This window comes from Mirounga angustirostris, unplaced genomic scaffold (genome assembly GCF_029215605.1).
Source record: "Mirounga angustirostris isolate CCGP_5_RB_7025 unplaced genomic scaffold, mMirAng1.0.hap1 SCAF_9, whole genome shotgun sequence".
In the NCBI taxonomy this organism is placed as follows: Eukaryota; Metazoa; Chordata; class Mammalia; order Carnivora; family Phocidae; genus Mirounga; species Mirounga angustirostris.
This window is the reverse complement of record NW_026991717.1, coordinates 53826399-53852060: the sequence shown is the minus strand read 5'-3', so window position 1 is coordinate 53852060 and position 25662 is coordinate 53826399. Positions and strand designations below refer to the sequence as shown.

The 25662-nt window shown below is 38.2% G+C and overlaps 1 protein-coding gene and 1 pseudogene across 4 annotated transcripts in view; one reads left to right on the top strand and one right to left on the bottom strand.

Annotated features, from left to right (window-relative positions):
• Positions 1 to 25662, bottom strand: part of TRPM7 (transient receptor potential cation channel subfamily M member 7) — a 118227-nt gene that overhangs the window by 80480 nt on the left and 12085 nt on the right. For all 4 annotated transcript variants that reach the window (XR_010405020.1, XM_045900083.3, XM_064570481.1 and 1 more), the window contains exons 2-3: positions 14972 to 15051; positions 6415 to 6453 (exon numbers count right to left, since the gene is read on the bottom strand). Coding sequence is in view for 3 of the 4 variants with exons in the window: in XM_045900083.3 (XP_045756039.1) it covers positions 6415 to 6453; positions 14972 to 15051 (119 nt within the window). In the remaining variant the exon portion in view is untranslated. The remainder of the gene's footprint in view (positions 1 to 6414; positions 6454 to 14971; positions 15052 to 25662) is intronic.
• Positions 1109 to 1665, top strand: LOC123861220 (NADH dehydrogenase [ubiquinone] 1 beta subcomplex subunit 8, mitochondrial-like; annotated as a pseudogene).

The following is a 25662-nucleotide window of genomic DNA, read 5'->3' as shown; positions in this document are numbered from 1 at the left end:
AAAAATCTGAAAACTGTATGAGCAACAGATCTGAGCAGTTCAATAAGAACTGAGCAAAACAAGCTTAAGGAAATCACACTAGGGCACTGCTGAAAGCCAGTGATAAGAGAAAATCTTCAAAGTAGCGTATCACATTATGGGCAGAAGAATAAAGGTAAGAATGACAGCACACATCTTGTCAAAAATCATGCAATCCAATAGTAACTGGTACATCATCTTATTCTTTTTTTTTTTTAGGTTTTATTTATTTAAGTAATCTCTACACCCAATGGGGGGCTTGAACTCACAACCCCAAGATTAACAGTTCCATGCTCTTCCAACTGAGCCAGTCAGGCACCCCAATTTTTTGGTTCAGCACCTTTAAAGTACTAAAGGGATGGGGGGAACCCTATCAAATTAGAATCCTGTAAGACTTGAACAAAACTACCAGCCAACCAAAGTGATTAAATAGACATTTAACACTCAACAATAGAATAAAAACTCTTTTTGAGTGCACAGAAATATTTACCAAAATTAAATATATGTTGGGCCATAAAGTAAGTCTAAATAAACCAGAGTAAGGATGGAAATCATACAAAGTATGTTCTCAGACCACAGTGAAACTAAACTAGAAACCAATAAAAGAAAATACGGGGGAGGAGCAGTTGTTCCTGAGTGGTTCAGTTGGTTAAGCATCTGACTCTTGATTTCGGCTCAGGTCATGATCTCATGGGTCATGAGATCAAGCCCCACATGGGGCTCCGTACCAGGGTGTGGAACCTGCTTAAGATTCTCTCTCTCTCCCTCTGCCCCTCCTGCCCCACCCCCACTCAAGTGTGTGCACTCTCTCTCTAAAAGAAAAGAAAAAAAAATACTGGGAAATTCTTCAAGTATTTGGAAATTAAACGACACACTTTTTATTAACTCATGGATCAAAGAAAGTCACAGAAGAACTTAGAAAATATGTGGAACAAAATGAAAATAAAAACAAAACATGGGATGCAACTATACAGTGTTTAGTATAAAAGCGTATTCACATAAATACTTTACAGTATGAAAATATATAGGATAAAAAACTGTAGTATATAGTTTAAACGAGAAGAAGATCTGCTACGTGAGGAAGGCGAAGATGGTGGTGGCCCGGGCATGGGTCCTGGGAGTCCAATGGCTAAAAAGGGCAGCCCGAACCATGGTGCCCTTAGGTACAACGACAGCTTTGCACATTACCAAGGACACGTTCCTGGAGTCCTACCACAAGATTCCAGAAGAACAGGCCACCACTGCCAAGAAGTATATGTGTGTAGAAGACTACCAAGTGTACTGGGAAGATGGCATGGGGTATGATGACTACCTGAAGCTCTCTGACCGCTCAGGGCAGGGAGAGATCCATGGTATGACTGGGACCACCCAGACCTGAGGTTGAACTGGGGTGTACCAACACCCTGGGACCTTGACATGTCTATCAGGAACTGTGTGGATACATCCCCCATGCCTATTTCCTGGAATCTCATGTGTAAGCACCTCTTTGGCTTTGTGGCCTTCATGCTGTTCATGTTCTGAGTTGGGGAGACTTACCTAACCTACCAATCTGTGGGGCTAAAGCAGAATCCTTATAATAATCTGTACCTGGAACAAGGCAGAGATCCCACCAAACAGCCTGAACCAGTGGTTCATTATGAGATCTGAGGCGATTTACCAGCTTTGCGCCCCCTAAGTGACTCCCTCATTTCTAGAGATTTAACCTTAATGAAATCCCTAATAAAACTTAGTGCTATCATTAAAAAAAAAAAAAAAGATTTACAAGTAATAGTAATCTAAACTCCACCTTAAAAACTTTTTAAAAAGGGCAAATTAAACCCAAAGTAGCAGATGGAAAGAATAAAGAGCGCACAATGAAACATGAAAAGAAAAGAAAAACAATGTAGAAAAATCAATGAAACAAAAAGCTTGGTCATTGAAAAGACCAACAAAATTCAGTATCTATTCACTATAAACATTTTCAGCAAATTAGGGAAAGAGGGAACTTCCTCAACACAGATATCATCATACTTATTTAATGTTGGCTATGAGTACTACTCACTACATTCTGAGTCCTGTGAGTCCTAATCACCAAACTTTGGGGTCATCTTGGGGACACGTGACAAAAGTAGACAAAATATATGAGGTAACGGTTTTTAAGCACTGAACAAGAATTATGGGACTTCAATCCTTGAAATGAAGAAAAATATATGAAGTGAGGCCCATAATTGTACCAACCACACTGGGGGAATTTCTCAACCATTGTGCATTGAGATAATGCTCAGGTAGAAAATGGCAGTGTCACTGAGCTGAGCAAGGAGGTAGCAAACAGAATTCCAGGCTGCTGAAACAGATGGAATTTGTAGCAGGGTACCAGAGGAGAGAGAGAGAGGGAAACAACCTTGCATGAGGATACACCATGGGTTCCTGGCCACACACTGAGCTGTATCTGTGTCGGTCAAGACTTAGACACCTAACAGAAATCACCTGCTGCGGGTCTGAGACCTGAATCATAAAGGGCTGGAGACACTGCAGTCTTAGATCAGAGCGAAAAGACATGAGTAGGCATCCTGGGCATTCAGTTGAGACCCTAAAAAGGTTATACCTTGGGAGTACAGTCCACATTCTAAGACTAAATTCAAAATAAAAATAGAGGGTGCCTGGATGGCTCAGATGGTTAAGTGTCTGCCTTCCGCTTGGGTCATGATCCTGGGATCCTGGGATCGAGTCCCGCGTCGGGCTCCCTGCTCATCGGGGAGCCTGCTTCTCCCTCTGCCTCTCCCTCTGTCTCTCATGAATAAATAAATAAAATCTTTAAAAATAAATAAATAAAAATAAAAATAGAGCTGCCCCAACAAAGAATGAAATCAAGCCCTATGGGACAAAAGAATCTGTCAATAATTTAATCACCTGTCAGAACAAAATTTAAACCCTTTAAAGGAAGATGACATAGTCCAGACCTCCTAAAATCGATCATGGAAACTCGCAACATACAATAAAAAATTACTAGACATATGAAAAAGCAAAAAAAGTGACTCATAATCAAGAAAAAGTAGATAAATTTAGCAATTCAATAGAAACAGACCGTAAATGACACAGATGTTCAAACTAGTAAACAAAAATTTTGATGCAGATATAAGTATGTTCAAGGACTTATAGAAATAGATGGTGATAACAAAGGTATAGATAAGGCATCTCAGCAGTGACCTGGAAACTATAAAACAATCAAATGAAAATTTTAGAACTGAAAAATATAATGCATGAAAAGTTCACTGGATGGGCAAAATAGCATATTGGCAATTGCAAAAATAAGGATTAGTGGGGAAAAATATATTACAAAGCTACAGTAATCAAAGAAAAAAAAGACTAGTGAACCTTAAGAAATATCACTACAACTGTTCTACTTTCATCAATGGAATAAAATTTTAATTAAAAAAAATTAATTAAAAAAAAACAGGGCTGGGGAGCTTAGATGGTGGCGCAATCAGTTAAGCATTCAGCTCTTGGTTTTGGCTCAGGTCATGATCCCAAGATCCTGGGATCAAGCCCCATGTCGAGCTCCCTGCTCAGCAGGGAGTCTGCTTGTCCTTCTCCCTCCGCTCCCTCTACCCCCTGCTCAAGGTTGGTCGGTTGGTCAGTCTCTCTCTCTCTCTCTCAAATAAAATCTTTTTTAAAAATCATGCAAACTAACAAAAGTATAACTGGAGTTTCAGAGAGAAGAAAGAGAGAGAATGCGGCAGAAAAATATTTTAAGAAACAATGGCTAAAAACTTCCCAATTTGGAACCCTCCGACATGGTTGGTGGGAATGCAAGCTGGTGCAGCCACTCTGGAAAACAGTATGGAGGTTCCTCAAAAAGTTGACAATAGAGCTACCCTATGACCAGCAATTGAACTACCGGGTATTTACCCCAAAGATACAAATGCAGTGTTCCGAAGGGGTACGTGCACCCCAATGTTTATAGCAGCAATGTCCACAATAGCCAAACTATGGAAAGAGCCAAGATGTCCATCAAAAGATGAATGGATAAAGATGTGGTGTTTTTATACAATGGAATATTATGCAGCCACCAAAAAAAAAAAAAAAAAACAACCCACGAAATCTTGCCATTTGCAACAACGTGGATGGAACTAGAGGGTATTATGCTAAGCGAAATAAATCAATCAGAGAAAGACAAGCATCATACGATCTCACTGATATGAGGAATTCTTTTTTTTTTTTTTTTTTAAAGATTTTATTTATTTATTTGACAGAGAGAGACACAGCGAGAGAGGGAACACAAGCAGGGGGAGTGGGAGAGGGAGAAGCAGGCTCTCTGCAGAGCAGGGAGCCCAATGCGGGACTCGATCCCAGGACCCTGGGATCATGACCTGAGCTGAAGGCAGTCGCTTAACCAACTGAGCCACCCAGGCGCCCTGATATGAGGAATTCTTAATCTCAGAAACAAACTGAGGTTTGCTGGAGTGGAGGGGGGTGGGAGGGATGGGGTGGCTGGGTGATAGACATTGGGGAGGGTAGGTGCTAAGGTGAGCGCTGTGAATTAAGACTGATGAATCACAGACCTGTACCTCTGAAACAAATAATACATTATATGTTAAAAAAAAAAGAAAAAGAAAAAAAGAAGATAGTAGGAAGGGAAAAATGAAGGGGGGGGAATCGGAGGGGGAGACGAACCATGAGAGACTATGGACTCTGAGAAACAAACTGAGGGTTTTAGAGGGGAGGGGGTTGGGGGGATGGGTTAGCTCAGTGATGGGTATTAAGGAGGGCACGTACTGAATGGAGCACTGGGTGTTATACGCAAACAATGAATCATGGAACACTACATCAAAAACTAATGATGTAATGTATGATGACTAACATAACACAATAAAATTAAATTTAAAAAATAATAATTAAAAAACACTTCCCAATTTGGTGAAAAATATGAACTTGCAGATATTTATGGCACAGTATATACAAAGAGAACCGCTCCTAGGCACATTATACACCTGCTGCTGAAAACCAAGGATACAGGAAGAAAGTCTTTAAAGTAGCCAGAGAGAAAAAAGATCATTACATACAGAACTACACTAGTGACAAATGACTTCTCACCAGAAACAAGAGCCAGAAGACAATATAATGGTATCTTCAAAGTGCTGGAATAAGAAAACTATCAACTCAGAAATCTATATCTAGGGAAAATATCCCTCAAAAATGAGAGTAAAATAAAAATGAAAAATGAAAAATATGAAAACATATTTTCAGATAAACCAATCTGAGAAAATTCATCTCTATTGTATCTGCATTATACCAAATACTAAAAGAAGATCTTCAGTTTGAATGGAAAGATACCCCCTGGAACTTTGCGCCTAAAGGAAGTAATGAACAGGACTGGAAATGGTAAAACAACTCCATATATCTAAAATGAAAAGTGCATTCTGTGCGCTTTTCTTCCTAGCCTACCTACCAGAGACCTTCTAGTCTTACTCTTATATTCATTCATCAGATCTTAATGAGCAACATTACTATTTACTTAGCTATCTAGGCAAGAAATTTAGGATTCACCAAATCCTATTGAATTTATCTCATTAATTCCTTCAAATATGTCTACTTCCCTTCATCATCATAGCCACTATCTTAATTCAGGCTCTCAGTTTTTCCAGAATTACTCCAAAACTTTCCAAGCTATTTTTTCCTCCCAATCCAATCTCCTCAAAATGCCAACTGCTTTTACCAAAAGAAAAACTAAGCATTTTACTTCCCTGTATATCCTTTTAACATGAAATCAAAACTATGTGACACAGTACACAAACAGCTTAAATGATCTAGTTCCTACTTATTTCTCCAGATCAAATCTCTCCAATATCCATATTACATTCTACATTCTGTAGTTTCCTGATAGAATCATAATCTCTTTCACTGTCAGGCCTTCCCACGTCCTGTTCTCTCTGCCTAAATCCCTTTTGCTCAATCTTTACCTAACTAATTCACATTCAACTTTAGAAATCTGCTCAAGTAGCTTCACTGGAGTTCATATAGCCTCGCCTAATCCTTCACCTCCCAACTCTGAGTAAAGTAACTTTCAAATGTAATCAAATGCAATAACCTGTGAGTTTTATCCCACCTAACTGATGCTTCTAAAATATTAGTTTTAGGGCGCCTGGGTGGCTCAGTTGGTTAAGCGACTGCCTTCGGCTCAGGTCATGATCCTGGAGTCCCGGGATTGAGTCCCGCATCGGGCTCCCTGCTCAGCAGGGAGTCTGCTTCTCCCTCTGACCCTCCTCCCTCTCATGCTCTCTGTCTCTCATGCTCTCTCTCTCAAATAAATAAATAAAATCTTTAAAAAAAATAAAAAATAAAAATAAATAAAAATAAAATAAAATATTAGTTTTATTTTTCAAAATTTGTGCAATAGAGTTTTGTTATTAAACTTACCTGACGAGTTGCTGACAAATTTGACATCCTGGAAGGCATCTATAAAACAAGGTAAATTTATTACTTAACATTAAAAAAAAATTTTAACTTAAACTACATAAAATCCATATAATAGTACAAATCAAAGGAAAACTATAACGCTTATCTAATTGTTCAGTAGATATGTCATTTATACCTTGGTTTATACACTCAAATAACTTTTTTTAACTCACATAGTTTCCATTGTTTATTGTAGTTGACATACAATGTTAAACTAGTTTTAGGTACACAACATAGTGTTTAATAATTTTATACATTACTCAATATTCACCAAGACTAGTCACCATCTGCCACCATTCAATGTTATTACAGTATTATTAACTATATTCCTTATGTTGTACTTTTATCTCCATTATTATTAATAACTGGAATACCAGGTACCAGTTGTACCTCTTACTCCCCCCTTCACCTATTTTACCCATTCCCTCACCCATATATTTAAAATAGTTTCCTTTTTTTTTTTTTAAGTACAACTAGTTGTGACAAAATCCAGAAACCAAAGAGAAAAAGATTGACAGATTTAACTACACAAAAATACAACATTTCTACATGGCAAAAATATGCCACTCATAAAGTCTAAAGACAAACAGGAAAAAATAATTGCAGGCAAAAGGTTAGTTTCCCTAATATAGAAAGTTTCATCAAATTTACATAAAAAAGGAAAACATGGATAGTTCACAAGTAAAAACATACATATGAAAAGGCATTTGATTAGAAAAGATTTTTTTAGTCCTTTAAGACAGTATCTTGAAGAGAACAGAGATAGGTAGTCTTTTTTTTTTTTTTTTTAAGATTTTATTTATTTGAGAGAGAAACAGCGAGAGAGGGAACACAGCAGGGGGAGTGGGAGAGGGAGAAGCAGACTCCCCGCCGAGCAGGGAGCCCAGTGCGGGGCTCGATCCCAAGACCCTGGGATCATGACCTGAGCCGAAGGCACACGCTTAACAACTAAGCCACCCAGGCGCCCCGAGATAGGTAGTCTTATATGCTGGTGGGAGTATAAACTGATACAATCTCGATGGAAGGCAACTTGGTAATACCCATCACAATGAAAAAAATGTAGACTCCCTCTCAAACTCTAATACCAATACTAAAATTATAGGCTAAAAAATATTTGTAGCACATGTGTAAAATAATTAATGTACAAAGGTTATTCATTCAGTACAGCATTTTTTTTTCTAGTAACAAAAAGAAAAACAGAATAGCTAAAATGTTCATCAGTAAGAAACTAAGGGGCGCCTGGGTGGCTCAGTTGGTTAAGCGTCTGTCTTCAGCTCTGGTCATGGTCCCAGGGCCCTAGGATCAAGCCCCACATCAGGCTCCCTGCTTAGTGAAGAGCCTGCTTCTCCCTCTCCCTCTGCTGCTCCCCCCGCTTGTGCTCACTCTCTCAAATAAGTAAATAAAATCTTTAAAAAGATTTTAAAAAATAAGATTAAAAAAGATTTTAAAAATAAGATTAAAAAAATAATCTTTAAAAAAAAATAAGGAACTACTAAAACAAACTATGATCCAGATATATAATTTAAAAGGATGCAACAACTAAAAACAGTGGTTATTGCCAAGATAATAAACACTGTGGGTTAAACAGTATGTACTTAAAAGAAGAGAGAGAGGAGTAAATACACATCTGCTAGGCCATGCAAAGACTGTATCTAGCTATTTCTGGAAGATATTCTGAGGAATAGGTAACACTGGTTTTCTTTAGGAAGGGGAATTTATAGTTAAGGCACAGTGGTAGAAAGGGACTTTCACTTATAAATTTTGGTATCTTGTAAATCCATGTATTAGCTTATTCATAAAAACCTAATTTTCAAGTTCAACTAGTTCAAGGGCACCTGGATAGCTCGTTGGAAGAGCATACAACAGTTGATCTCAGGGTTCTGAGTTCAAGCCCCATGCTGGATGTAAAGATTACTTAAAAATATCTTATAAAAAAAATTTCAACTAGTATAGAAAGAAATGACCAGCTACCAGTGTTTGAAAATTATGTCTCATATGGATGGCTACAGCCAAAGATACTTAGTAACAGAATGAGATTCCTTTAACACCTAAAGTTAAATTTCTACTGCAAACTGAAATTAAAAAAGTATAGGAAATAACTCCTCAATAATACCATCTCTTTTAATAAAGCAAAACCATAATTTTCTCCCAATGAAAGAACAATGTCTTACTTTAGAACTGGCACCCTGAACTAAGGAGATCTAAATTCTAATCCCACCTTTATGAATTATTAGCCATGTGACCTGGGAAATGTCACTTCTGCTCTGGTTAAGAAATGTAATGTTACTAGGACCAAACCCCATGTCGGACCCTGCACTCAGCGGGGAGTCTGCTTGAGGATTCTCTCCCCTCTACCCCTCAACTCCACATGCAGGCACTCTCTAATAAGTAAATAAATCTTTTCTTTTTTTAAAGATTTTATTTATTTATTTGAGCGAGAGAACGAGAGCACACGCACAAGCAGAGGGAGAGAGCAGCAAAGGGAGACAGAGAAGCAGGCTCTCCAGTGAGCAGGGAGCCCGACACGGTGCTCAATCCCAGGATTCTGGGATCATGACCTGAGCCTAAGGCAGACACTTAACTGACTGAACCACCCAGGTACCCCAATAAATAAATCTTTTTTTTAATGTAATGTTACATTGTAACAAAACATCTTTAATCATTACTAAGAAATTCAAAAACTCACGGAATAATGACTGGAAGAGATATTAAGGTTTATCTGTTTTATTATCTAAATGACATTTACCAAATTTACCAAAAATTGAAGGAATGTTAAAAAAACATAAAAAATATTTTCTCACTAATCAAGTAAATGCAAATTTAAGACATATACTATTTCCTACTAATCACTTTTCCTTGCAGATAAAGAAAAATGTTACTCTAGTCAATATTCAGTAAAGCAGGCATTCTTGCCACTACCGGTAATAGTGTATATTGCTTTAATCCTTTTGGAAAGCTTTTTGGCATTACATACACTGGGGGGGTGGCGGGACCTTAAACACAAAGAAAGTTTTATCCACTAAGGTCTTCATTATGGCCTAATTTTACTTTATCATGGCTAAAAATTGAAAATAACTGAAATTTGCTCAATAATGGAACAGGTATATATAAATTGTGGCCTATACATTAACAGAATATTAACTACCATTCTTACAAAATATCTGCAATATCATATTTACTATAACATTTTGTAAAAGAGCACATACCATATTTTACACCTAGGCTGAATATAGCAACCTTTTAAAACAAAACCTATTGAGGAAATATTAAAATTAAATGCACCAAAATTTTACTAATAATGACTGCCTTGGGGCACCTGGGTGGCTCAGTCGGTTAAGGGTCTGACTCTTGATTTCGGCTTAGGTCATGATCTCAGGGTCATGGGATAGAGCCCCACACTGGGATCCGTGCTGGGTGTGGAGCCTGCTTAAGATTTTCTCTATCTCACTCCTATGATTATAGGAAACAAACTGAGGTTTGCTGGAGGGGTGGGAGTGGGTGATGGGACAACTGGGTGATGGACATTAAGGAAGACACATGATGTAATGAGCACTGGGTATTATATAAGACTAAGGAATCACTAACTCTACCTCTGAAACTAAGAATACACTATGTTAATTAATTGAATTTAAATAATAAAGAAAACATAAAATAAAATTAATCTTTAAAAAGAAATGAAGAACTGATACAACATGGACATGCCTTGAAAACATTATGCTGAGTAAAAGAAACCAAACATAAAAGGCCACATATTTTTGAGTCTATGTATATGAAATGTACAGAACAGGCAAATCCATAAAGAGAGAAGTAGATTCATGGTTGTCAGGGACTGGGGGGAGAGGAGAATAAGAGTGACTGGTAATAGGAACTGGGTTCCCTTTAGGAGTGATAAAAGTGTTCTGGAATTAGATAGTGGTGATGTTTGTAAAACCTTTTGAATATACTAAAAACCAACAAAATGTATATTTCAAATGGTCAGTTTTATGCTATATAAATTATATCTCAATTTTTTTTTTTTAAAGGTTTTTATTTATTTGACAGAGAGAAAGACAGCCAGAGAGGGAACACAAGCAGGGGGAGTGGGAGAGGGAGAAGCAGGCTTCCCGCGGAGCAGGGAGCCTGATGTGGGGCTCGATCCCAGGACTCTGGGATCATGACCTGAGCCGAAGGCTGACGCTTGACAACTGAGCCACCCAGGCACCCCTATATCTCAATTTTTAAGAAAAAAGATTCTTTCCCTCTGCCCCTCCCCTCCCCTTTCTCTCTCACTTCCCCCTCTTAAAAAAAATGTAAGTTTATAAAAAATTACCACTTTTGCTATTTTTGTATAGTCGACATACAATGTTACATTAGTTCCAAATGTACAACAGTGATGAACAATGCTATATATTCCAAAATGCATTACCACCACAATAAGTGTTGTTACCATCTGTCACCATACAACATTACAATATTATTGACTATATTCCCTATGCTATACTTTTCATCTCTGTGACTTATTCATTTTATTCACTTCATGCATCTCCCTACCCCATCCCTTACACCTACACCTGTCTATTCTGGCAACTACCAGTTGTTCTCTGTTTCTATGAGTCTGTTTTTGCTTGTTTGTTCTGTTTCTTAGAGTCCACATATGAGTATAATCATATGGTACTTGTATTTCTCTGACTTATTTTGCTTTGCATAATACCCTCTAGGTCCATCCATGTTTTGCAAATAGCAAGACTTCATTCTTTTTTATGACTAATATTCTATTTGGTGTGTGTATGTGTGTGAATATATATGTGTGTGTATATACACACACATGCTGTACCTTCTTTATTATCTATTGCAACACTTAACGTTGCTTACATATCTTGGCTATTGTAAATAATGCTGCAATAAATACAGGAGTGCATATATCGTGGCGCCTGGGTGGTGCAGTTGGTTAAGCATCTGACTCTTGGTTTCAGCCCAGGTCGTGATCTCACAGGTGGTGAGATCGAACCCCAGGGCTCCATGCTCAGCACAGAGTCTGCCTGAGACTCTCTCCCCCTCCCTTTGCCCCTCCCCCTGCTCTGTCTCAAATAAATAAATCTTTTAAAAAACAAAAACAAAGGAGTGCATATATCTTTTCCAATTAGTGTTTTTGTGTTCTTTGGGTAGATACTCAATACTGAATTCCTGGATCATATGGTATTTCTATTTTTAATTTTTTGAGGAAACACCATACTGTTTTCCACAGTCATTGCACCAATTTATATTCCCACCAATAGTGCAAGAGGGTTCCCTTTTCTCCACATCCTTGCCACCACTTGTTATTTCTTGTCTTTTTGATGCTAGCCATTCTGACTGGTATGAAATTATGATACCTCACTGAAGTTTTGCTTTGCATTTTCCTGATGATTAGTGAGGTTGAGCATCTTTACCTGTATCTGTTGGCCATCTGTAGGTCTTCTCTGGAAAAAAGCCTATTTGGGTCTCCTGCCCACTTTTCCTGGGTGTTAAGCTGTGTAAGTCATTTGTACATTTTGGATATTAACCTCTTACCAGATATATCATTTGCAAATATCTTCCCCCACTCAGGAGGTTGCCTTTTTGTTTTATTAATAGTTTCCCTTGTTGGGGCACCTGGGTGGCTCAGTCTTTAGGTGTCTGCCTTTGGCTCGGATCATGATCCCGGGGTCCTGGGATTGAGCCCTACATCGGGCTCCCTGCTCGGTGGGAGGCCGGTTTCTCCCTCTCCCACTCCCCCTGCTTGTGTTCCCTCGCTCGCTAGGTCTCTGTCAAATAAATAAATAAAATCTTTAAAAAAAAAAAATAGTTTCCCTTGTTGTGGAAAAGCTTTTTATTTTGGTGTAATCCTAATAATTTATTTTTGCTTTGGTCTCCCCTGCCTGAGGAGGCATATCCACAAAAATGTTTCTAAGGCCAATGTCCAAGAGATTACTGCCTGTTTTTTTCTAGGAGTTTAATGATTTCAGGTCTCACACTTAGGTCTTTAATCCATTTTGAGGTTTTTTTTTAGTTTATTTTTGCATATGGTGTAAGAAAGCAGTCCAATTTCATTCTTTTGCTTGCAGCTTTCCATTTTTCCCAACACCAGTCTTTTTCCCCACTGAATATTCTTGCTCTGTCACATATTAATTGACCATATAAGCATGGGTTTATTTCTGAGCTTTCTATACCATTCTATTAACCTATGTGTCTATTTTTGTGCCAGTACCACACTATTTTGATTACCACAGCTTCGCAGTATATCTTGGAATCTGGGATTGTTAAGAAATGGGCAGAATCCATGAACAGACCTTTCTCCAAAGAAGACATACAAATGGCCAACAGACACATGAAAAAATGCTCAACATCACTCGGCATCAGGGAAATACAAATCAAAACCACAATGAGATACCACCTCACACCAGTCAGAATGACTAAAATTAACAAATCAGGAAACAACAGATGTTGGCGAGGATGCGGAGAAAGGGGAACCCTCTTACACTGTTGGTCAGAATGCAAGCTGGTGCAGCCACTCTGGAGAACATTTCTTGTCTTTTTTTTTTCCTTTTTCTTGTCAAAAAGTTGAAAATAGAGCTACCCTACAACCCAGCAATTGCACTACTAGGGATTTACCCCAAAGATATAAATATAGTGACCCAAAGGAGCACCTGTACCCCAATATTTATAGCAGCAATGTCCACAATAGCCAAACTATGGAAAGAACCCTGATGTCCATCAACAGATGAATGGATAAAGATGTGGTATATATATACACAATGGAATACTACTCAGCCAACAAAAAACTGAAATCTTGCCATTTGCAACAACATGGATGGAACTAGAGGGTATTCTGCTAAGCGAAATTAGTCAATCAGAGAAAGACAATCATGATCTCACTCATATGTGAAATTTAAGAAACAAAACAGGATCATAGGGGAAGAGAGGAAAAACTAAAACAAGACAAAATCAGAGAGGGAGACAAACCGTAAGAGACTTTTAATCATAGGAAACAAACTGAGGGTTGCTGGAGGGGAGTGGGACGGGGGGATGGGGTAACTGGGTGATGGCCATTAAGGAGGGCATGTGATGCCGTGGATATTATCAGACTGATGAATCACTGACCTCTACTTTTGAAACCAATAATACATTATATGTTAATTAACTGAATTTAAATTTTAAAAAAAGAACTAAAAGAAAAAAAATACAGGATTGGGATAACCTCCAGCTTTATTCCTCTTTCTCAAGACTGCTTTGGCTATACAGGGTCTTTTGTGGTTTCATCCAAATTTTAGGATTATTTGTTCTAGTTCTGAATTTGGCTATGTTTTTATAAGAGTCATATATCAAATGGAAATAAAAGCTGCAGAGTAGTTAACCGGATAGAGAACAAGGTTTGATAGGAAATGAGAAAGGTAAGAAGATTCAAAAAACTTGTAAATGCATTTCTCAACTAATTTTTCCTAAGTGCCTATGAAGAGAGGTTTTCTGTATTCTAGGAAATAACTCTTTGATTTGTCCTTTTAAGCTTTTATCTATTTTTAGGCCACAAGAAAAAAATTATGGAAAATGTTACTTCAATAAATACCTCAAGAGGTTAACTTTTTCTTGAATTTTAACTAGTGCCTTTTAAATTTTTCTATTATCAAAGCCACGTGAAAGATCAAAAAGTCAATTAGAGATGTCTATAATCTCTGATAGGTTTTCTAGCAGATGCTGAGCTATATCTACATTTTGACAAACAAATATAGGAACTATTAGGTTTGTATTGATTTCTTTAGCATGAACCATAGTGTTGGGTACTCAGTAGATGTTCAATAAATACACATTTTGAAGTTCTCATTATCAGTGAATCAGTTAAGAGTCTTAACTGCCTTATCTTTGTAATATACTAGTATGATCTGGGGGAGTTTAGGGATGGGGGAACACTCTGAAGAAGAGGTTTTTGTTTTTGTTTTGTTTTAAAGATTTTATTTATTTATTTGAGAGAGAGAGAATGAGAGAGAGCACATGAGAGGGGGTAGGGTCAGAGGGAGAAGCAGACTCCCTGCCGAGCAGGGAGCCCGATGCGGGACTCGATCCAGGGACTCCAGGATCACGACCTGAGCCGAAGGCAGTCGCTTAACCAACTGAGCCACCCAGGCGCCCTGAAGAAGAGGTTTTATGCTGTAAACATCATTAAGAACTCCAGAATGCTGATACTGTGCTAATATCTCCTCTCAATTTTTTTTTTAAGATTTTACTTTTTTTATTTGAGAGAGAGCACACGCGCGCACGAGTAAAAAGCAGGCTTCCCACTGAACAGGGAGCCCGACACGGGTCTCAATCCCAGACCCTGGGATCATGAACTGAGCTGAAGGCAGACGCTAACCAACTGAGCCACGCAGGTGCCCTCTCCTCTCAATCTTAAATGAATAATTAACAGTCAGCACAGAAGTTAACAGTAACTATAAATACTTTAATAATTTTGGTTTTTAATAAGCAAACAGCAATATAATTTACATCTAAATTTCTAGAGGAACCCAAAAAACAAAGGTATGCTTACCTGTGAGGGTCTTTGGAACTTGGTATAATATATACACATTCCCTCTTGGTCAAAGTGCTTTCTATCCAGGATTTCTGGGACTGAAACAAAAAGTTTTAAAAGACAGTTTATAAATTAACTCACTGATAGTACAATGAAGTAATTTAATGATAAGTACATAAAAAAAATAGTTCTATACTATTTAACTTTTTTCCAATTCACTATTTACCAAGAGTATAAAGACTTACTGAAGAAAACACACCTAAAATATAATAATCATTCAAGTCCACTGTGATTTAGATTACTAAATCAATATGCTGTGAAAATATTGTTGTTTCACATAATGAGAGGAGGAAAATCAAGTCTGAGATTCCCAATATGGGCCAAATACCTCGAGAGGGGCTGGTATGATCCTGGGAAGTGGATCATTTAAAAACCAATTAAAAGTGATTGTCAGATTTAACTAGCAAAATAAAACCTAGCTATATTTTATTTCTAAGTTAAATACATAAAACATAAGGGCATGGATGGTTAATGGTATACAGACGAAAAAGATACTAAGCAAATCTTAATCAAAAGAAAACTAGTATCAGGAAAAATAAACACTAAACATCAATAGGGATACGGTAGGTTATTACATGATTACAAATGTTTAATTCACAAGATTGCAATAACAACCTTAAATATGTGTAACCAAAGAGTCTCAAAATACATAACACAAGAAATTAATAGAATAAGACAAATCTAGGATCACAGTGGAAGATTAACACATTTCCCTCAATTACAGTAAATCTGAAATAATTTTTAAAATTGAAAAGTTGTTTTTAAATTAATTTTTTATACCACTATTTAAGTTTCTGCCTAAGTCCTTAGACTCTTAGACTCCGTATCCTCATCCTGCTACTGGTGACTGATTAAAAAGGAAGAGGCATTATGTACTGGGACAGATGAAACTCTTATAACAGAGTAGATTAAAAACTGTGGAATCCATCCTCTATATAATTTAGCAATATAATCAGGACAGTCCAAAAAGGAGGAGCCTATGTTCTAAAAGGAAACCTCTGAGAGAAGCGACATTCTAGACAATATTATGATGGGTGAAGTTTTGCAGGTTCCTCTCAAATCCTTCAGGTACCCTAATAATAAACCTTAGTCTATTCCCTCAGTGCTAATTCTGGTAAATTCTGCCAAAATTCTCTCTCCATTTCAAAATGTCCATTTCCTTAAATGCTGAGCAAGGAGCCTGATGTGGGGCTCGATCCCAGAACCCTAGGATCATGACCTGAGCCGAAGGCAGCCGCTTAACTGACTGAGCCGCCCTGCCCCTAAATAGTTCTTTAAATAGACTCACTTAGGTGGGAACAAATTACATCATGATCCCCTAGTTATAAAAATCACAGGATGACCTCTAGAACATAGCACCCTGAGTCAGCAAAATATCCTACATTCTAAAGCTCACTTAGCATAATCCCTCCACCACCTTCTTATTCTAACTAAAATCCGGTATTCCTTAGAAAAATCTGCTTCCCCTACATGGGGGGGTGGGGGGTAGGGGCAGGAATCTCTCTAGTTTAACTATACCAGAAATTCATCTTTGCTTCTAGAATACATCTGGCAAACCCAACCCTGATTCAACTTAATTGCCCAACTACTCCATAACTGCTTACTTAGTGTTAATGTAACTAGACAAAACAGAACAATGCTCCCTAGTTTCATTTTAAAACCCTGACCACAAACCTCAAATGCTCCTTAATGATGCCCAACAATTACACTATATATCCCTAGTCCATTTTCTCATTCTCCTATATGATTTCACACTACTTCCTTCTCTCCTCAAACCTCCAAACCTTCTTCCCCATTCTCACTCTCCACAGATGACCTCACTTCCCATTTAACTGAGCAAATTTAAGCAACAAGAACTTGTACAAGCTTCTATCATATATATCCACCAGTAAGTACCTGTACCCACATATTCTGCCTTCCTTCCTACGACTATATGTACTTCTATTTTAAGTCCAACCATTCCTCTTGTGCCCTAAATCCCATACACCTCACTAAAGGACATTGACCACCAATTCCTTCTTAATTTTTTTTTGTTCTTTATTAACTCATTCCCATCAGCATGCAACATGTCATTATTGTCCTCATTTTAAAAAACAAAACAAACCTTTGATTGACTCCACCTTCCCCTCAAGCTAACACTCTATGTTTCTGCCTCCATCTACAATACAGATCATTGGTAAAAGTTTTTCCCTTTTCTTTTCCTGCCACGCTTTCTAAAACTCACTCCAGTCAGGCTTTCAAGCCAACCACCCTCTTGAAATAAGTTTAAGTTTCAACAAGGGACACCTGGGTGGCTCAGTCGGTTAAACATCTGTCTTCGGCTCAGATCATGATCCCAGGGGGCTGGGACTGAATCCCACATAGGGCTCCCTGCTCAGTGGAGAGCCTGCTTCTCCGTCTCCCTCTGCTGCTCCCTCTGCTTGTGTGCACGTTCTCTCTCTCTCTCAAACAAATAAAATCTTTAGGGGCGCTTGGGTGGCTCAGTCATTGTGTTCTGCCTTCAGCTCAGTCATGGTCCCAGGGTCCTGGGATCAAGCCCCACATCGGAGTCCCTGCTCCACGGGAAGGCTGCTTCTCCCTCTCCCACTCCCCCTGCTTGTGTTCCCTCTCTTGCTGTGTCTCTGTCAAATAAATAAATAAAATCTTAAAAATAAATAAATAAAAATAAAATATTTTAAAAAAGAAATAAATAAGTTTCAACAAGATCACTAATGACTTTCTCTAAATCCAAAGGTCAATTTTCAGGACTCATCTTCATTGAGTCCTTCATTCTAGCAGCATTTAACAAAGTTGTCATTCTCACCCTCTTTAAACATCTTCATCAGTTAGTTTGGCCTTTTCACCGGTCACTCCTTTTATCTCCCTTGCTAATTCCTCCCCTCTTCTCCCCAATCTTTTTTGTTTTGTTTTAAGATTTTTATTTATTTATTTGAGACAGAGAGCACGCGCGCACAAGCAGGGGGAGCTGAAGAAGGGTGCCCAATGCAGGGCTCAATCCCAGAACCCCAAGATCATGATCTGAGCCGAAGGCAGATGCTTAACCAACTGAGCCACCCAGACACCCCTCTTTCTCCCCAATCTTTGGACTTCTTTTTTCCAATTATATTCGCTCTTTCAGTGCTCGCACCCAGTTTATCACAATATACTGGATGACTCCCAAATTTATTATTTCCACACTAGAACCCTCCCTAAACTCCATGCTCATATATCCAACTGCCAACTCAACAGGTTGATTTTGATGTCCAAAAGGCATCTTAAATTTAAGATGGCCTGAACCGAACTCACCTTTCATCCACTCTTTTCTTATACAGTCTTCCCCATCTCAGTAAAAGCCAACTCTATTCTTCCAGTTCTATTTTTTTTAAGGCAAAAATCTTCATCACCTCTTGCCTGGCTTATCAGAATCCACTCATGTTACCCCTGCCACCTTACAGTCTCTATTCATCAAAAGAGATAAAGTAGTATTCTTTCTTTGAATGAATATAAAGAGTTTATTCGGTGCATATTTGGGTATACAACAATTTGGAACACAGATTCTAACAATAATTATTAACGCACAAAATCTTACATGTCATGCAACTCTTTGCCAAGATTCCAACTTTCTTCCATGCAACAGATATGAAGATCTAAATGGAAATCTAGCTAAGTCTTAAACATAAAGTAATATTTTAAAAATATATCAGGGGTGCCTGGGTGGTGCAGTTGGTTAAGTGTCCAACTCTTGGTTTTAGCTCAGGTCCTGATCTCAGGGTTGTAAGATGGAGCCCCGCGTCGGGCTCTGCGCTTGGCGCAGTCTGCTTAGAACACTCTCCCTCTTCCTCTCCCCTCCCCCCACTCTCTCTCTAAAATAAGTAAAACCTTTAAAAATATGTCATTATGTCACTTCTCTACTCAAGACTCTCCAATGCCTTCACATTTTACTCAAGAGTTTTTATAAAAGCCAGTCCTTACAATAACCTTTAAGGTCCTAGTGCTCTGCGTCTCTGCATCCTGCCTCGTTACTTCAATTCTATCACCTCCTTCAAGTCCTTGAGTAAACGTCACCTTCCTAATGAAGCTTACACTATTTAAAAATGCAATTTCCACCACGACCCCTCACCCCCTTATGGAACTACAGAGTAATAGAACCATATCCCCAGGATCACAAGAGCACTGTCCCGAGAACCAAAAGATCTGGCCGTACCAGTTAAACTGCTAGTATATATACTATTCCTATCCTAGACCCTTATCCCACTCCACAACCATACACTGATGTTAAGGCAGAGCAGCGGTAACTGAAAAGACAAGACATTTCATATGACTTCTGCTCATAACTTGAAAAAAAATATCATTTGGTAGTGCTGCTCTGACATGTGACGATATGAGGCTGAACTTCTACCAAAACCAACTTAACCTACTGCTTGAAACTCATGAAATTTTCATTATGCTATTATTAAAAAAAACAGGATTCAGGAGTAGTACTGAAATTATACTGTGCTTTGTTATTTAAAGGTTGCATGTCTTAGACAAATTGGAAATGGTTTGTAAAAACAAGGCAGGTTAGTGATTGTACTTATGCTATATGCTTACTGCTTTTTCATTTATTAATTTAATTCAGATATAGACAATATAGGAAAAGTTTCGTCATTTATTAAAAAGTTAAACATAAACTTATGTATCACCCAGCAATTCTACTCTAAAGTATCTTCCCAAGAAAAATGAAAACATGTCCACACAAAGACTTGTATTTGAACGTCCATAGAAGAAATATTCATAACAGCCAACAAAATCAAATAGCCACATAATAGTATACTACTTATAACAATAAGGGGGACAAGCTAAGGATAACATGCAACATTGCTACACCTCAAAAACATTAAGTAAAAAAAGTAAGGCAATAAGATTACATAATTGCATTTACATGAAACTTCTAGAAAAGACAAAACCATAGAAACAATAAATTTAGTAAATGCCTGGGGCTGAAAGTAAGAATAGTGATAAACCGCAAACAAATACAAGAGAACTTTGTGAAAGGACAGTAGTGTTCTAAAACTATATTGTGGTGGTTATAACTAAATAAATGTATTAAAAACCATCAAGGGACACCTGGGTGGCTCAGTCGGTTTAAGTGTCTACTGTGAGCTCAGGTCATAATCCCAGGGTCCTTGGATACAGCCCCTCCTCCCCCTCCCCCTCAGCAGGGAGTCTGCTTCTCCCTCTCCCTCTGCTCCTCTCCCCTGCCTTCCCAGGCGCCCTGCTCATGCTCTCTCAAATAAATAAAATCTTTAAAAAAACAAAACAAAAAAACATCAAACTTGTATACTTACCAAGGGCAAATTTTAGAATATGTGCATTATACCACAATAAAGCTGTTTAAAAGGCAGGGGAGGGTTGTTAAGAAACATGTAAAACAGAAGAGGTCAAATGTATGTTTAATCAGAGTTCCAGAAGGAGAAAAGGGCAAGAATGGGCAAAGGTAATGTTTAAAGAGATGATAAGAATTTCCCAGATCAATGAAAAACACCTATCTGCAGATTCTGAGAACCCAACATGACGATAAAGAAAAAAACCTTAAAATACAGTTAATTTAGAATAAGTCAGAGGTAGAATATTCCAGAAGTGATCTTCTATTAGTTACAAGTTCATAAAACACCTTGAGGCATATGTTTTCAAATGCAAACTCCCTGAAGATAGTGCTTGTTTTATTGTGTTTGGGTACTCTCTACACCCAACATGGGGATCCAACCCCAAGATCAAGAGTCATGTGCTTTTCCGGCTGAGCCAAGCCAGGCACCCCAGATAGTGGTTGTTTATAATCTGCTTTGTATAACAAATGAAGGTCAAAGGAGGACAAATGCGACGGGGGGGGGGGGGGGGGGGGGGGTCTTCCTAGGCTCAAATAGAGATAAAGACTACCCCCCCCACAAAGAAGACTCCCATGATACCACAGGCTACACTTGGCATGGCTCTTAGAAAAACAGATTAGGATCACAAATTGCCAACAAGGCAGCATCAACTATTCCACTTTGGTGGGAGTCCCTAGATAAACCATGCAGCAGACAGCTTAAGTGCAAGATGATAAGATACACAATGAGTAGGTACAGGATCTGCCCTTGTCTCATAAACCTCAAAAGCCAGTTATCTCTTGTAACAACCTCATAGATTCCAAGGTCCCCCACAAGGGAAATGCCCAGTTTCAGGAGTCACTGCACAAAGGAAAACCCAAAGCTATGACTCCTCTATTACTAGATATAGTTTCCCAATCCTAATTTACCCATATGTCACATAAAAGATGCTGCCTAAAAACACAGTTGACATTGCATCTTTGTAAACCCTTTGCCCAAAGTACAAATAACAAGAGATAACTTTAAGTGGTAGATACAGTGTGTTTGTCAGGCACTGTTCTAAATGTTTTATATGCATTAAGTCATCTTATGCTCACAGTAATCCTATGAACCGGGTACTATTAGTATCCCCACATTATAGAGGCAGAGACTAGTTAGACATAGAAGTTAGGGAATTGTCCAAAGTCACATAGCTAACAGTTTGCCCTGACTCCAAAGCCTCTACAGTCTTTTTTTTTTTATTTTATTTTATTATGTTATGTTAATCACCATACATTACATCATTAGTTTTTGATGTAGTGTTCCATGACTGACTTTTTAAGAGAAATTTAAGGTATTTCAAGACCACTTGATGATATGCTTTAAATAAGCCACTGAGTAGAAATACATTAATAACTTTAAAAGGGGAATTCCTATGTGATTGTTCTGTATATAATTTTCTGAACATGGAAAAAAAAAACCAGAAGCGCTGACATACTTCTAAAAGGTATTGTTTTTTAGTTTTTGTTTTTCAAAGTCCCAACATGAGCGTTCTTCCTCACTTCTGTGCAGCCATGTAGTTAAGAGTTGAGGCTTTTGAGTCAGGGTGTCAGGTTCAAATCTCTGCTCTGCTGCTTACGTTCTTTGTGACCCCAGGCAAGTTCCAAAATTCTCTGATCTTCAGATTCCTTATCTGTTCTTCCTTTCTTTACCTCTTCTGCTGGGCTGGCAGTCAGCTGCAGAGCCAAGCTCCACTTTCAGCTTCAAGTCTAGCTGGCTTAAGGGAGCTCCAAGTATGTCTCATTTTCTTTCTGGGACCAGTGGCTAGTGAAAGCATGTCCTTCTCATGGTGTCTTTCAGTTCTGTCTCTCCCTAAAAGGTATTGTTAATTACTAACTACTGCTAACTAGTATTAGCTTTCCCCCTATTCTGCTCCTTAGCTGCAGCCTGCCTGAAGCAACTCTAGCTACAGTTGTTCAAACAGGGTTGGGGTAGGGATGGAGGAATTAGTTCAACAGATTTCAAAATGACTGCTCTACAGCAATGAACTAATGGCCCAGTTAAGTCTAAAGTTTGCAAAACTTTGGATATGTATTCATTGAAATACTCCTAAAAATGAATCACAGGTATATATACCTTTCATACCTTATGTCTTTCTACTAAATGTAAATAAAAATATTTTCACAGACATTTAATTTAGGAGTTAGTTATATATGGAAAAAAATGAATCCCAAGTAGCATCTAACATAAAAATAATCAGAGCTCTTGTTAGGAAGATTAGTGTGGAAGAGAGACAAGTAAAAGTAAACCAGAGCCACCAGTATCTGGGGGAGGGGCAATGGGCTCCTGGACTAGTAAAGGAATGAATACAAGAGATAATTTCCAAATCCTTTAGTTTAGCATGATGTCTTTAAAAAAAAAAAAAAAAAAGGAAGAACAAAAAAACTACAAGAATGTATTAATACAGTCCTGGTTTCTAATTCTTTCTTCAAATTTACCTCTATCATTATTTTTCAACAACATGCACAATTTACCTGGTCCCAAATGAACACCTCTCCCATTAAACTGATGCTTCCTTCAATGTCCTACTAGAGAGGTATGGCTATACTCTAAATGGGGGATCAACAAAGAGTGTTGGTAAATGTTTTAAGGCTTTTTGGACCACATACCCTCTCTGTCACATACTCTTTATTTTGTTTTTTAACCCTTAAAAATATGTAAGAATGATTCTTAACTCAAAGTCATAAAAAACAGGTCTTGGCCAGATTTGGTCCACATGACATGGTATATCAACCCATGCTCTGAATCCCATAAAACCATGGATCTTTCATGTCCCTACTGTGTCAATTCAATCCAACAAGCATGTGCCAAGCTCTTCAGATTCTTCTACACGGTTTCTTCAACACTTAATATACCTCTATACACTTCTACCATCCCAGCAGATCCTTGTATTAAGATCTGCTTTTCAATGATGGGGAAAAAAAGGGTAGGGCTAAAGAACTTTAGATGTTCACTAACAGTTATTTTTCCTGCAAGAATTTCAATAGAAAAAGCATTTATTTAAGGGGTGCCTGGGTGGCTCAGTCACTTAAGCGTTCGACTCTTGATTCTAGCTCAGGTCTGATCTCAGGGTCATGAGATTGAGCCCCTCATCAGGCTCTGCGCTGCCCCTCCCCCCCAGCCAAAAGCATTTAAATAAATTATATATATAACCATAAAACCTAAATACCAGTGAACAAAAAAATCTAGTACTTTGAGTACACATACCTAGCTTTTTTCCAGAAACAATGGTCTTTTCCAATCACCATCAACCTAAGACACTTTAGTCACTTTAGGTATTCATTTTTTGAGTATTTTGATAAAATATATAACTACTAAAAACAGGAATGCTGTTGGGATTTCAGGACCTAGTACAAATCTTGTTCACAAATTAGTTTCATTCTACCATTCTTGTTCTAAACAGCCAGTACTATCCCTTCACAACCTCAACTCTTCCATAGTAGTTTCTAACTGGCAAATCGATCCAAACTTTAGTAAAACGCCTCGCTAAGTCACTTAAATTGTATCACTCTTAATGCTCACAAATTTTCACCAAATTTTGTGCCTGCCTAAGCATGTTTCAGGACTATCTCTTACAGCTTCCTCTACCTTAAATATTCACCAATTTTGTTTATTTCAAGGGCTAACTGCCTTTCACTTTGTGTAGCTGTCAAATGTAAATATATTCTCCCCACACAACAGCATTCTTGTTGTTCATGGCCCTCATTTATTACATTAGGGATCAGCTTCACACACCTGAGAGTCACATACCCCAGGTGACGGTTATAAATCCTTTCCAATGAGAGGTTTCTGCATTTTGAGAAATGCTGAGTTTCTGCTCTGCCATCAGATACCCAATAAAATGTGCCTTGGATTCTAAACACATATATAAATTCCTAATTTTATACTTCTTTTTTTGCTCGGCTGCATTACTGAGTTTTACCAAGAGGTGGCACACTATAAACACAAACCTGAAAATTCCTAAACTTAAATGTTTTAGGTAAAGTAAAAACTAACTACAAACAGAATGTTAGCACTAGAAAGAAATCTTTTTTTAAAGATTTTATTTAGGGGCGCCTGGGTGGCTCAGTCGTTAAGCGTCTGCCTTCAGCTCAGGTCATGGTCCCAGGGTCCTGGGATCAAGCCCCGCACTGGGCTCCCTGCTCCCTGGGAAGCCTACCTCTCCCTCTCCTACTCCCCCTGCTTGTGTTCCTGCTCTTGCTCTCTCTCTGTCAAACAGATAAATAAAAAAAATCTTAAAAAAAAATAAAAATAAAGATTTTATTTCTTTAGAGAGAGGGAGGGAGAGAGAGAACAAACGGGTGGGAGGGGGAGAGGGAAAGGGAGAGAGAGAATCTTTTTTTTTTTTTTTTTTAAGATTTTATTTATTTATTTGACAGTGAGAGACACAGCAAGAGAGGGAACACAAGCAGGGGTAGTGGGAGAGGGAGAAGCAGGCTTCCCACCAATCAGGGAGCCCGATGCGGGGCTCGATCCCAGGCCCCTGGCATCAGGCCCCTGGGATCATGACCTGAGCCGAAGGCAGACGCTTAATGGCTGAGCCACTCAAGTGCCCCTGGAGAGAGAGAATCTTAAGCAGGCTCCACACCCAGCACAGAGCCCAACAAGGAGCCAATCTCAAGACCCTGAAATCATGACCTGAACCCAAATCAAGAGTCCGATGCTAACGGAGTGAGCCACCCAGGCGCCCCAGCCCTAGAAGGAAACTTAAAGATTAATTCTGTGATTTCCAGTGGTTAAAGAACAGAAATTCTGGAGTCAGAGTAACCAGAGTTAGAACTCTAGCTTGGTTGTTTACTATCCATGCAACCTTAAGCAAGTTTCTGACCTTTTGACCTAATAACAATACCTACCTTATAATGCTGCTCTAAAGATAAAATGATCCATGCAAGGTGTTTCAGCACAATGCATGACACACTGTCAAATCTCAACAATTTTTTTAATGCTTCAAAATTCCATAAGTTATAAATTCTTTGTCTTTCAGCAATAAGGGGCACACATATTATGAATAAACCTTCTAACATTTTACTCTCTCCATAAGTTAGTACCAGCATATCCTTCCTGCCTAGATGCTAATGGCAAAATTTGGGGGGAAAAATTAAAGATTGCTTTAAAAATTCTACTTCAAGATAAGTGGAAATCAGTCTACTTTTACAACTAAAGACTCTATGATTCTACATATTAATATTAGAAAGGAGCTGCCAGCTATGTTAGTTCTAGTAGACTAACCCTCTTACAAATAACAACCATGCATCTGGACAAAATAAAAACAAAAAACAACTAACG